Below are 12,790 nucleotides of genomic sequence, written 5' to 3' on the forward strand. Positions count from 1 at the left end.
AGGCCCATACTCCATGGAGCTGTAGATATCGGGCACTGCAGGGGCCCCGCGCCTGCTGCCGCCTCCCGCCGCTGCTGCTGAGCCAGCCATGGGCACTACAGTAATTGGGCTTCTTCCCCCTTGACAGTTGGACTAAGCACCAGCCAGGCTAAACATTCAGCCACCCGCCCCTTTAGGGCGGCACTTCCGGACTCCTGGCTTCCATAGAGACTGGGAGGTGGAGAGAAGGGACGCATTGGCACCATAGAGATGGAGAGGGAAGAGGTATATTGCTATCTAAGAGCTGGGGGGGGGGAGAAAAAGTCTTTGTAACCTTTTAAGAATTCTTATAAACCTTCATGACTACAGACGAGGCTTCCTGGTTACTTTTTATTTGTTTACCACAAAATGAAATGCATAACAAGGAAAACCCTCCAACATTGAGGTTGCATCTTCTTGGTTACTTTTGAAAGCTGTTTTGTTTGCTAGTTGGGATTATAAATATCAGGTAACCTTCGGAATCAACAGCGAAATCCAGGATTTTGGCGTGAATGGGATTGATTGGCCAGAGGCTATTGCCTTACCCTTCCCCACCCCCTGCCCCCCACCCCAAGAGAAGAAAAACCAGAGCTCAGCCTTACAGAGCAATCCAAGGTTCCCTGGTAAATGTGTATAGGATTTAACCTTTATTATCTCAACACTGCAGGTTACAGGGGAGGAACTGAGAGATAGAGAGGAGCTGCAATGTACAGTATTCTAAGATTCTTACATACTTAGTAACATATACCAAAGCCTGGCTATTGGTGTAGTTGAAGAATCTGGTTTGTTATATAAATGGTGTTTTATATTAAAATGCTTGCATTGCCCCAACAGCATTTAAGGAAATAACCCCCCCCCCCAGTATTAGCATTAAAACAAAAAAAATTAAACGCAACAACAAATTGCTGCTCTTACATGACACCAAAAGCTCACTCTTGTCTAATAGCGCGCCCAGCCCCGCCTTAATCCAAAGGAAAACCCCGAATCTAACCGGATGTTTGAGATGCTAGTCTAACATTTGTCTGACCTCGCGTCCTTAACTCTATGGAGTTCCTGCATCCTCAATACAGAGCGCAGAGATAGGAAGCCTATGAGAAAGAGGCAAAGAGAACTCGACTTCCGGTCCCGCTTCTCCGCATATCGAACCTTCTGGCGCCCGCGCGTGTCGTCGCTTCCTTCGCCACGGAGCCGACGACAGACAGATATATAAACTAGCAACGATACCAAGGTAAACATGACCCTGGAAGCTATGATTTTTTAAAATCGTTATTTATAGATCATGTGCATGGGACTTGGGAAGAGGAGTGGCATTAAAGTTCAGGGCGTATAGAGAGGCAAGTATTTCTCTCCCCCCCCCGCACTTCCAGTCCGTTGCTGTAACCATTAGGCACTATTTCCTCCCGTCCTTTTCTCGGTAGTCAGTACAGCTGAGGTCGGGAGTCGCTGCCATAGCAACAACGGAAGTTTGATCCGCTGACTGGAAAGGAAGTTCGATTTGGCAGAGGCAGGTGCGGGATCTTGATTCCTGGAAGGGGAGATCTTAAAAGGGTCCCCCCTTTTTTATTTTTGGAGACAGCAAAGCGTGAAGCTGAGATATCACGAGCTTGTATTCAAACCCAGCTTCAGCCAAGTAGCCTTGGTAGGCCTACTTCACGGGGTTGTTTTCTTGAGGATGAAGTGGAGAGTTGAGAAAACGTCATCTCCTTGCGCTGGTCTCCTTGGAGGGAGGGTGTAGCAGCAAGTCTGTGGGGGGGGGGAGCAGTGAGTTGGGACCCTTGAGGCTTGATTTTGGTTTAGGGTGTGTGTTAAACTTAAATCTTAAAAGTTAAGTCTTTCAGCAGAGAAAATTTTATTGAATTAGATGCCTGCAATATGGAAATTATCAACAGGACAACGGAAATGGTTTTTCCGTGCCTTAATGGCGGCCAAGAGATTGATATTGAGGTGTGTTTTTTTTTTTGGGGGGGGGAATAAAATATATGATACCTTTCAATCAATGGGCTGATGATATGATATCACTGGCAGTTTATGAACGGAACTGCTTACAGCCGCAGACTCTGTATGGATAACCATGATAACATTTGGAATGAGTTTATACAAAATGTAGTAAGCTATTAGCATTTCCATAAGCACTAGGACAATACCAATAACACTATACCAATTTATACAAGAATGTATATTATATATTGCTTTTGGGGGTATATTTTCGTTTTTATATGTATCTTTGCTGTTGTTTTTCTCCTCACATTTCCTTCTTTTTTCCTGTATCACTTTATTTCTTTTAACTGAAATCACCTTTATAAAATATAAATATTAACCTCTGCAGGGTCCAGCTAGCACCACCATGGCATCTGTAGCTGACACATCCCTGTTATCAGCCGAGCTGCAGGAGGAGGAGGAAGAGAAGGAGTTCCAACGTCTTCTACTCCAGGTTTGCATGAAGGCCTGTGGTGGGGGTGGGGAGGAAAAATTGGGGATCAGGGACCATGTGTAGCTGATGGACTCTTTTCTAGGCCCCATCTGCACTATGTAATTAAATCTGTTTCATACCACATTAAACAGCCATGGTCCCCCCCCCCCCGATTCCTGGGAAGTATAGTCTGTTAAGGTTGCTGAGAGTTGTTAGGAGACCTCTGTTCCCCTCATAGAGCTACAATTCTCAGATGATTTAATAACCAGCTCTTATTCCCAGGGAACTCAGAATTGTAGCTTTGTGAGGGGAAGGGGGGTGTCGCCTAACAACTCTCAGCATCCCTTAACAAACTACAGTTCCCAGGATTGTTTTTGGGGAAGCCGTGACTGTTTAAAGTGGTATAATACTGCTTCAAATTTATAATGGAGTTCAATGAAGCTGACCTGAGATGCACAAAGTGAAAAGACCTTTTGGGTTGAATGTTGATGAATGTGACATGAAGGGTTGGGCTCAGGGAAGGACATGGGGCTCTTGGAATGTCTAATTCCAGACGTAAGGGGCTGCAGCCTTTCATCTCGGAAAGAAATGGGATCGGTTTAAGTAATAATAATAAAAAAATAATAATAATTTATTATTTATAGCCCACCCATCTAGCTGAGTTTCCCCAGCCACTCTGGGTAGCTCCCAAGAGAATATTAAAAGCACAATAAAACATCAAACATAAAAAAATTCTCTAAAGTCTGAGTTGTGTAGCTGTGTCATAAATTTATCTCTGCCTCTTAGGCAACCCAGAAAATCCAGAGCTTCGTGCCCTCTCCGGCAGAATCCAAGCCTATCCGTCCACTCCCAGGTAAAGAACAAAAGGAATTGTGAAGGTTTCTAAATGAACTTTTTTCTAAACTGGATATAAGCTTGGGCAGTCAAATGGCAAATGCCTTTCATTGCAAACAAGGGCAAAGTGATGCAAGCTGGGGCGCAAAATAATAATAATCTAAATTTCACATATAAGCTCATGGGGTGACTAACCAGGATGAGATGTTTGGGTCATAGTGGGTAGCTTGATGGAGAAGCTGATCCATTGTGCAGCAGCTGTGAAAAAGGCAAATGCCACACTGGGGATCATTAGGAAAGGAATTGAAAATAAAACTGTCAATATCATAATGCCGTTATACAAATCTGTGGTGTGACCACGCTTGGACTATTATGTACATATGTGCTATTTATCCAGCCATCTCATCTCAAAAAGGATATTGCAGAGCTGGGAAAAGTTCAGAAAAGGCCATCAAAATTATCAAAGGGGTAGACCAACTCCCCTTTAAGGAAAGGGTGCAACATTTGGGGCCTTCTAGTTTAGAGAGAAAGGGTGAGAAAGCAGGGAGATGGTAGAGGTGTATAAAATTATATAAAGAGCAGAAAGAGAAGCTTTTCTCCCTGTCTCATATAACCAGAAAAGCAGAGATCTTGGGATTACAGGGGAGTGGGGTGGATGTTAGAGGTGCAATGGGGAGACAAGGTGAAAGTGGTCCATGGCCGGCAAAAGCAGATTCCCTAGTTGTTTAGAGAAACCTGCAAATCTATGACTTGCTTCTCTCATCCTTCCCAGGATTCTGCCTTAAAACCCGCACAAGTTCCGGTGAGAAGGTCTTTGTGAACGTCTGCCGGTCTCCCCACATCCCCCCACCTCCTGACCTGACCAACGAAGAGCTTGCCTGCCTCATTGAGTCGGAGAATGCCTCCACCTTCAGGATCCCCATGAGCTTGGGAGAGCCCCACGCGGAAGTGGACAAGAGTGAGCATCCGCCTCATTGATGCTGAGAGGACGGGCTAGCCGTGAAATGAGTTGCTAAGTCTTAAGGAAAACCAAGGCTGGAGCACGTGCTTCTACAGAGCCAGCCAGGTCTTGGTGGACTTTTTGGTCCTTCTGCCTAAGAGAGCTGTCTGAGTAGCACAAGGAGTAAGGAACTTGGTCACCTAAATCCCTGGCTCAATCCCTCTCATCATTTGAAGGACACTCCTACTACTACAGTGGGCGCTCGGGTTGTGAACATGAGCCGTGCGGGAGGCACGTTCGCAACCCACAGCGCCACGTCTGCGCACGCACAGGTTGCAATTCGGCGTTTCTGCGCATGTGCAAAGCGTGATTTAGCGCTTCTGCACATGCGTGAGCACTGAAACTTGGAAGTAACCCGGGTACTTCTGGGTTCGGCGTGGTGCGCAACCCAAAAACGTGCAACCTGAAGCGTCTGTAACCCAAGGTATGACTGTTCTACTACTATTTATTTATTTATAATTTATATACTCCCCTATACCCACAGATCTCAGGACAGTTTATAGGATAAAAACACAGACTACATAATCAAAATAAAAACAAACACCTGAGTAACCCCCCTCCCCCCCATTTTAAAAGGGCATCAGATGACAACCGACCAACGGCCTGGTTAAAGAGGAACGTTTTTGCCTAGGAATCAGTTGGCATCCAAAACACACTTGCTCCCTTTTTATTTTTATACGGATGATCCATTTTTTGCGTAGCTCACAGAAACAGAAACTTGCAGACGAATGCAGCTTTGTGGAGGGGGAAAGTTCAGATGTTTTTAAGAAAGCATTGATTTGTACCCACCCTGGCTCAAGAGAGAGAAACACACCCGATCTCTTTGTTTTTCCTCGTGGGGATGTCTCTGCATAAGAGCGTCTCCCAAGTGAGGTGGTGCAGTGTGGACTCAGCCCTTGAAGGGCAACTGTGAAACCAAGGCTCCTTCTGCCTTGGAGGTTTTAGGAATAGCCCCCTCTTCTGTAGAAGCGGCCTGACCCTTCTTTCTTCTTTCCCAGGTGGCAATGCTTGCACCGTCTATGACGTTTCCATCAGCACCACCTTTTACAACAAGATGGAGGTGAGTTGCCTTTTTGAAAGGGAGCCTTTGTGTCCCAAACGGCTTCTCCTGTTCCGCTCAGGGGCAGAATTCCTGCTGTGTCCATGGCAGGCAGGAACCTCTCTTTCCCAAAACCACCTGGGTGCTGTTTGCTGTGCCAGAGTAGGGGGATGATGTTGGGAGACAGGGGCATAAGGTTACCAGATGTCCCCATTTCCTGGGGACAGTCCCTGGATTTACAAATCAGTCCCCATACAAAATCCATTGAAGTTCCCCGGATTCATTGGAAAAAAAATCTGGTAACATAATAATAATAATAATAATAATAATAATAATAATAAATAATAATAATAATAATTTATTTATACCCCACCCATCTGGCTGGGCTTCCCCAGCCACTCTGGGCAGCTTCCAACAAAATATTAAAATACAGTAATGCATCAAACATTAAAAGCTTCCCTAAGTTTACTCCTGCAAGTTTACACCTGCAAGGTAGGCAGGTGAGCCTCTTTAATGTATCTTCGGCTGCTTATGCCATGAATGGATGCATCCCTTCCTCCGCACCATCTCCCCAATCGGTATGTGTCTGAATATCAGTTTCCAGCAATCACAAGTGATGAGCTCTGTTCTACTTGGCCCTTGCTTGAGGGCTTCCCACAGCTGTCATGAGCTGGACTCGGTGGGCCTGTGGCCCAATTCAGCTGGACTTCTTATTTTCATAATCACAAGGCCTTGGGACTTCCTACCTATGCATGCAGTTGGGTGGCAGCTACTTCTTCATGGAGTAATCCATGTCCTGAGAGAAGGGAACCTAACCTTCTCCCCACCCCCATCTCTCTGTTTTCCCTCGCTGCCTCAAGAACAACGACTTCCTCAAAGAGTTCTTCATCACAATCGCCATGGAAGGATTGTCGGAGAAATACAAGATGGATGTCAACAACCAAGGTACAGGTGTTGCTGCCGGCAGGCAACAGGGCCCCCTCTTGGGGCCAATCCTGAGGTAACATTTCCCCTCCTTGTGGGGGGGGCATACCCTTGAAAGAAAAGCGACCTTGGTTTGGGAGACTTCTAACATCCGTTCTGGGTGCTTCCATCCCTTTGGGGCTGGGTCAGAGCCTTTTACCCCTGCAGCCAAGCTAACAAGGCTGCTTGCGCCCCTTTCCAGAATGGCGGATTCTGAAGAACAGGAAGTTTATGGGCTCCATAGCCGAGCAGACCATCCGCACCAAATCCAAGCCTTTCATCCAAGAGATGGATAGCAGGTACGTTGGCGGAATGCCACAACTTAGGGGAATGCCACACAGAGGGTCCTCTACCGGGAGTCCTCCCACCCGGACCTCTGAGAGTGGTGGGACTACCAAGAGGGGTCCCCCTCTGCTCATCTTAACACCCAAGAGGATGCTGCTAAATTGGGATTATACTTGTCATTCATCTGGTGAAGTGGGCTCTTGTGCCCTGCAAGATTAGTTAAATTTTCAGGGGCCTTGAGACACTTCATTTTTCTGCAATGGACTAGTATTGGGGTAAGCTTATCTCCTCCTCCTCTTAGCATGAGAATCACTGGCTGCCATTGGACCATCTGGATGAATTAGGAGAGTCTTCCCCAATCTGGTGCCCTCTAGATGCTGTTAGATTACAGTTCCCATCATCCTTAACTATCGGCCATGTTGGCTGGGGCTGATGGGAGCTGGAGTCCAAGTTGAGGGTAGTCGAGTTAGGAGAGATCTTTCCAGTGAGCGGCTGCTATATGGAAATGTTAGCATGGGAGGGGCTTGTAACACATGAGGGGCGGCAGAGGGAGAATTAAGTCATTGTTAGCATTCAATTGTTAGCATTCTACGGCATCTTGTCAGCTGAAGCAGAAACCAATCTCTGGGGCCTGTTAAAAGTGTTTGGGACTCTGGACAGAGCAGAGAGAGCTGTTGGCCCAGACTTGAATGGGGACTTGGTACAACTGTAGTAGTCAGATCAATACTTCCTTCTTCATTTTTACAAGGCGTTTTTCTCTTTCTGCAGCCAAGTCAAGGAGGAAGGCAGGAACCTTTTGCAGCCATCTGCGTCACAGAGGTACGGTGTGGTTGGGATGGGAGGGACTGTACAATGAGGATGGGGGTCAGGGTAATGGAGGAATGGAATGACCCGTGATCTCAAATATGGTCTGCTATGATAGGTTGGACTGGTGCAATGCATTGCTCATGGGGCAGTCCTCTGAAGACTGGCCAGAAACTGCCACTAGTACAAGCCCAAGGAACCCCTCTGGACTGCTCGGTTGTACCAGGCATTTAAGAGCAACCAGGAGTGATGTTTTGAGTATGCTACCTGGGTGTCAAATTGGGTCTGCAAACACACACACAGAGGCATTCTGAATAGCTGCCCTTAAGTGTCAGAGTTTTCTGCCCTTGGAGACTTGGCAAAGCCCTAGCCTTTGCATCTCCCAGAAGTACAATAAAGCAAGTTTATTTAAACTGGCCGATAGTGGCCAGAATAGGACTCTGTCATCAGCCGCCCATAGTGCAGGTTGTATGTCTAATGAATTAAATAAAGTTCAGTTAGATCGGGCAGGATATTGTGTGTCAGAAGCCCACAGCTGCATTTCTGACTTGGCTCTTTAATCTATTAACATGTTGCCTGTCCCTGTTTTTATGAGTTGGCAATATCTGATTCCAACTGAGTGTTTTTATCATGACACTCCCCCCCCCCCTTCTCCCTTGCTGATTCTGTTGTGCTTCATTCCGCAGCTCGGCCACAGTTCCTGAATTCACCATAGTTGCTGAGCCATCTATCAGCCACCCTGACCACCTGGTCGCGAAAATCAGCCTCCCTAAAATGGTAATTTGGCATGCGGTTTGTAGGGTGGTGTCTTGGGTGCTCTGGTCCCCAAGCTGGGGAAATAGCAATAAAATTGTATTTTTTTCAGTGTTTCTTTGTTCTCCCACCCTAATCAGACCTCAGTAAGATCTCTCGAGCTGGACCTGGGAGAGGACCGCATTGTGTTACAGGGACACCCCCAACTCTACCATTTGGACATCTTCCTCCCCTACATCATTGTTCCCGAGGAGAGTAGGGCCCAGTTCCACAGAGGAACAAAGGTGAGTAACTAGGATGAGAGAGAGAGTGAGACTTGCAGAAATCTTCTCCCTCCTTCCGAACCACACCTGAGGTGTTTAGCTCTTAAGAGGCTTCCCCTTCCTTTGTAAATGTGTGCCTTTGAAGGAAAGGTCTAAGTTGTTAGTGCCTTTGACAATGTGATGAGGTGCTACAGGCCGGTATCAGATGACCGGCATCACCTTTGTCAGCAGTAGACTGATAACTTAAGAAAGTGGTCGCTCTAGTTCAAAGGAAGCCTTGTTTTGGCTACATCCCAGGCCGCTTAGCCCGTTCTCTCTTAGTACAGGACCCAGTAGCCTCTGAGGCTGCTTTCCAAGGACACTGGTGGTGTTAGAAGAGCACAAGACCCCAGGCCAAGTGCATTGCAGCCTTTGCTATGGAAAAATTCCAAAAGTGGAGCTGTTTGCTCTTTTGACCATCATGAGAACCACTTTGAATAAAGGAGGAACAACTCTTTGGAAAGGTAGAAGTGATACAGGTGTAGGTGTTTGTGATGGACACTAGAACACCATAGTCCTTGCCAGGCAATAATAATAACACACACACACGGGGAATGTGTGTCTGGAGATTTCCTAAGGTAGGCAAATTTGCATGGCCCAAACGTTTCCTTTAGGGCTTCCCCAGTTGAAGGGGGTGTATGACGACATGCAGGGTTGCAACACTGGCCTTTCCAGCACCCCTATGAGACTCAGGGGCCCCCTGTGGCCTTGAGCATGTGACCTGGCTTCCTTTCTTCAGCCACTTGCAGCTATGGTCTGCCGGCCTGATAATCCAGCTAGTGGCTTCTCCTAGATTTTCCTGGTCATTATCAGGACGCTGTGCATTCTGCACTATTTTCAAATAATAATTAAAAAATTCTTCACCTTCGGTCATTCCAGATTCTGTGATCTGCGTAAGTCATGCCAAGCTGCGTGCCCTTAAACCACAAATGGCCGATGAGCCGGCAGCTTCCTCTTTGCTTGGCATTGTGCGGTCTGACTCAATTTAGCTTCTGCACCATTTACCGTAAAAACCCCTGTGCAGCTTAACTGCAGCAGCAAGGGGGCGCTCTAGCCTCTGAAACGACCCATTTTCCTCTCTCCTCCCTTTCCAGGTCCTGACTTTACTGATGCCCATCCAGCGCCCCTTACTGTTGCCGTGAGCTCGGAGGAGGAAAAACCATCCTGGAGGCGGAGGCCCTTCTTTGAGATACCAGCCAGCGGAGGAAACAGCAGAGTGAAGAAGGGAGGTGCTGGGCAAGAGGCTGGACTTCCTGTCGAAGGAAGGGGGCTAGGTTTTGGTCAGGGGTGGCAACCTCCACAATGCAGACTCTGCACCTAAACACACACACACACACACACACACACACACACACAGCGGAAGAGAAAGAGAGAGTGTGTTGTACATGTTGGATGGGAGCCAGGACTTGCCTCCATCTCTCCTCCCACGATTTGTGTTCTCAAACTTCCCTTCCACCCGCAACAGCTGCTGTTCTTTTTGGCTTTTCTATTACCTCCTCTTTTTCGGTCTGTACATGTGACCTGCTTGTCTCTGCTGACGCCTGCAGTCAGTTCAGCTCCTCTCTCTCTCTCTGTGTTTTGAATCGGGACGGGCTCTGGGCTTCCAAACCTCCCCCCTTGACCCCGTTAGCAAAAAATGGAGGACCTGCTCTGAGTCAAAACATGCTGGGGTGAGAAAGGACAAATGAATCCTGTGGCAAAGGGACGGGTTATATGTACACTTCGGGCTGAAGGTGGGGGACACTTTTTAAAGCTTTAAAAAACAAAACACAAAAAACCACCTACCACATCAGGAAAGTGGGTAGGTCAGTATTTTTCTTCCTGTTGTGTTACGTTTGCACATGAGAATGCCGAAGGACCACTCAGAAACAGAATCCTCCCCTGCCTTCTGATATGGTACAGTCCAGCCTGCCCTCTGCCACTGCATTCTTGCCAGTCCTTGCCTGACTGCAGCTGGCGATGGTTTGTTTTTTCCTCATGGCTGCTATAAGATGCAGACTTCTCTGGGTCTTTTTAATGAGGAGCCCAGGGTGCAAGTGGTTTCATCTTTACCCCTTTGTTCTGAGCTGCGTGGGTTTTTGAAAGCATCCTTGGAGAGAGCAAGGCAGCCTTCTCTGGAGCGAAGGTGCGTTCAGTGATGCTCTATTGGAGTCCCAGCGTCTAACCAAGGCAATGTACTCTAAAGTTCATAGCCTCCCAGTTAACCCAGCCGCCCTCATAGTTCTATGCATGGTTCCGCCTTTTTCATGGATCCTGCAGTAGCACCCTTTATCTAATTCTGCTGCCACTAGCGCATCCCCTGTATTGCATAATGCTCAGAAGAAACGAGATGTCCCCTCTCCTCCTGAGAAGGGTGACCCACAAATTTATTTTCCAGAGTTGGTACGTTATGTCCAAAATTCTTTGTGGCATCTCTTCATCGTCACAACAACTCCCAATGCAGTTGTGAAAAACTCATTCTCAGGCATCTTCTGTTCAAACCATTTCCTGGGGGGAAATGCCAAGATTTCTATCTTTGAGTTGAAAAGAGAAGTCTGAAATAAGCCATATAGCTGAAGTGTGTCAGCATTGTCTCTTCTGAGAACTTTGAGCTAAATCTTCTCTTTGGTAAAAAGTTGAAGGATTCCTTATGATGCTGTTTTTAATTTTTGCCCATCTCTGCAACCTCCCAACATTTTGGTGTGTGTTTTTTTAAGCTTAAATCTCCGTAGGTTTTTGAAGCAAGTAAGTGTGAGCCAACATAACACAGGTTTTTGGTACAGGTGTTGGCAGTGCTTCCTTTGCATGCTACCTGCCTGCCTTTTCAGTGGAAGGTGAGATGGTGTTGAGGCGGGGAGAGGCCCCTGCGCCCCCATACTTTTGGAGACAAGGGAGGGTGGTGCATCTTCTGTGGGGGGAGAGGAGCAGGGGCTGAGCTATTTGTACCCTGGATTGGTTTGGTTTGGCATCCATTAAAACATTTCACGTTTCTGGTTATTTTACGTGTGGACTTGTGTGTATGTATGTGCGTGTAATATTAATGTACAGTGGAAGCTTGGGTTGCGAACGTGATCCGTGCGGGATGCACGTTCACAACCCGCAGCGTCCGCAACCCACAGTCTGTGCATGCATGGGTTGCGATTCGGCGCTTCTGCACATGCACAAGCGCCAAAACCCGGAAGTAACCTGTTCCGGTACTTCCGGGTTCAGCGCAGTGCACAACCCGAAGCATCTGTAACCCGAGGTATGACTGTACTGTACTTCAAAAGTGCAAACAAACAGAAAACATGAATAGAAAACATAAAATAGAGAGCAGATCATGTAGAAAAATAAAAGAAGCATGACACATCATGAAAGCCAAATTCTGTGATTTGGTGGGAGAAGAGAGTTTAAAATGTTCCAGGTTTTCTTTACCCCTAGAAACACCTAATATGTGAGTTACTTTCTCAGCAATGTCTAGAGTCCCCATATCTTTGCACCACAATGTGTAGGCTAACTGCTGCCGTGCCTTCAACTTCTGAGCCAAGGAAGTTTTCAGTGCCGCCAGCATACACCGAAGAAGCTCATTAGATCAAAGAGTTGTTGCTTGCTTGTTGCACAAGTTCAGAAGGGAAAGTTGCAGAGCGGCTCTAATGGGGCATTTAAAATGTTTGGATACTTCTCGTGTGACCTTAATAATTAAGAGAAAAAGTTAACGCAAAGTTTCTTAGCCCAGATGCAGGCAGACGTCGTGATTTGTGGGAATAAAATGTGGTGTCCATCTGCACACATCCTCAGCCCAGGGGATTTGTTTTCAGTACCAGAATTGAGGCCCTTCCAGACTGGCGTGATCCCCCCCCCCCCGGTGCTGTATTCAACAAAAGATCACTGACGGAACAATGGTGCATTTGTGGTGGATTGTTTGATTGCATTTATATCCCCCCCCTTCTCCCAAGGCCTCAAGGTGGTGTACGTGGTTCTGCCCTTCATTTAATCACCACAACAACCCTGTGAGGTAGGTTAGGCTGAGAGGCAATGACTGGCTCAAGACCACCCAGTGGGCTTTGTGGCTGAGTGGGGATTTCAACTGCCAACCTACTGTGTCCTAGTCCAGCACTCTTAACCATCACACCACACCAGCTCTTTGATCTTTCAACCAGATAAGTGGGGGATGGAACCTGCAACCTATTGCATGCAGGGCAGGGGCTCTACGACTGAGCTATTGGATTGCCCTACTAACCTTCTCTTCCATTAAGTTTTAAATATGCAAGTTTCTGGTGCGCGCGCACACACATCACATGAAGCTGCAAATTCTTCTTCCTCTGTTCCTGTCTCAGCTTGCTCTCCTCTCCCCCCTGCTTGTACAGCCTGTTCCAGAAGCACATGCCCATCACTGCCACCCCCGCCAGCTCCCCCCCTCGCTC

At 47.2% G+C, this 12,790-nt stretch overlaps 1 protein-coding gene across 5 annotated transcripts; it reads left to right on the top strand.

The window, feature by feature from the left end:
* The first annotated feature begins 1,088 nt into the window (after positions 1-1,088).
* On the top strand, positions 1,089-11,384 carry PIH1D1 (PIH1 domain containing 1). 5 transcript variants are annotated; one of them, XM_081168330.1, is made up of 11 exons: positions 1,089-1,246; positions 2,345-2,449; positions 3,215-3,281; positions 4,035-4,220; positions 5,261-5,322; positions 6,162-6,246; positions 6,467-6,563; positions 7,318-7,368; positions 8,040-8,130; positions 8,247-8,390; positions 9,503-11,384. In XM_081168330.1, the coding sequence occupies exons 2-11, from the start codon at positions 2,363-2,365 to the stop codon at positions 9,548-9,550; spliced, it is 918 nt and encodes a 305-aa protein (XP_081024456.1). In that variant the 5' UTR covers positions 1,089-1,246; positions 2,345-2,362; the 3' UTR covers positions 9,551-11,384. The 5 variants fall into 5 exon arrangements, with proteins under 5 accessions (XP_081024456.1, XP_081024460.1, XP_081024457.1 ...); XM_081168334.1 differs by having other exon boundaries at positions 1,096-1,246; positions 2,352-2,449; XM_081168331.1 differs by lacking the exon at positions 1,089-1,246 and adding an exon at positions 1,331-1,352.
* The last annotated feature ends 1,406 nt before the right edge of the window (positions 11,385-12,790 follow it).

The sequence above is a fragment of the Podarcis bocagei genome (assembly GCF_964188305.1).
Source record: "Podarcis bocagei genome assembly, chromosome: 13".
Taxonomy (NCBI): Eukaryota; Metazoa; Chordata; class Lepidosauria; order Squamata; family Lacertidae; genus Podarcis; species Podarcis bocagei.

Excerpts from the sequence above, each read along its gene's own strand:
- PIH1D1 (XM_081168330.1), top strand. The coding sequence starts at position 2,363 with ATGGCATCTGTAGCTGACACATCCCTGTTATCAGCCGAGCTGCAGGAG. Across the intron at positions 2,450-3,214 it reads TCCAACGTCTTCTACTCCAG|GCAACCCAGAAAATCCAGAG; the intron begins GTTTGCATGAAG and ends TCTGCCTCTTAG. Across the intron at positions 5,323-6,161 it reads CCTTTTACAACAAGATGGAG|AACAACGACTTCCTCAAAGA; the intron begins GTGAGTTGCCTT and ends CGCTGCCTCAAG.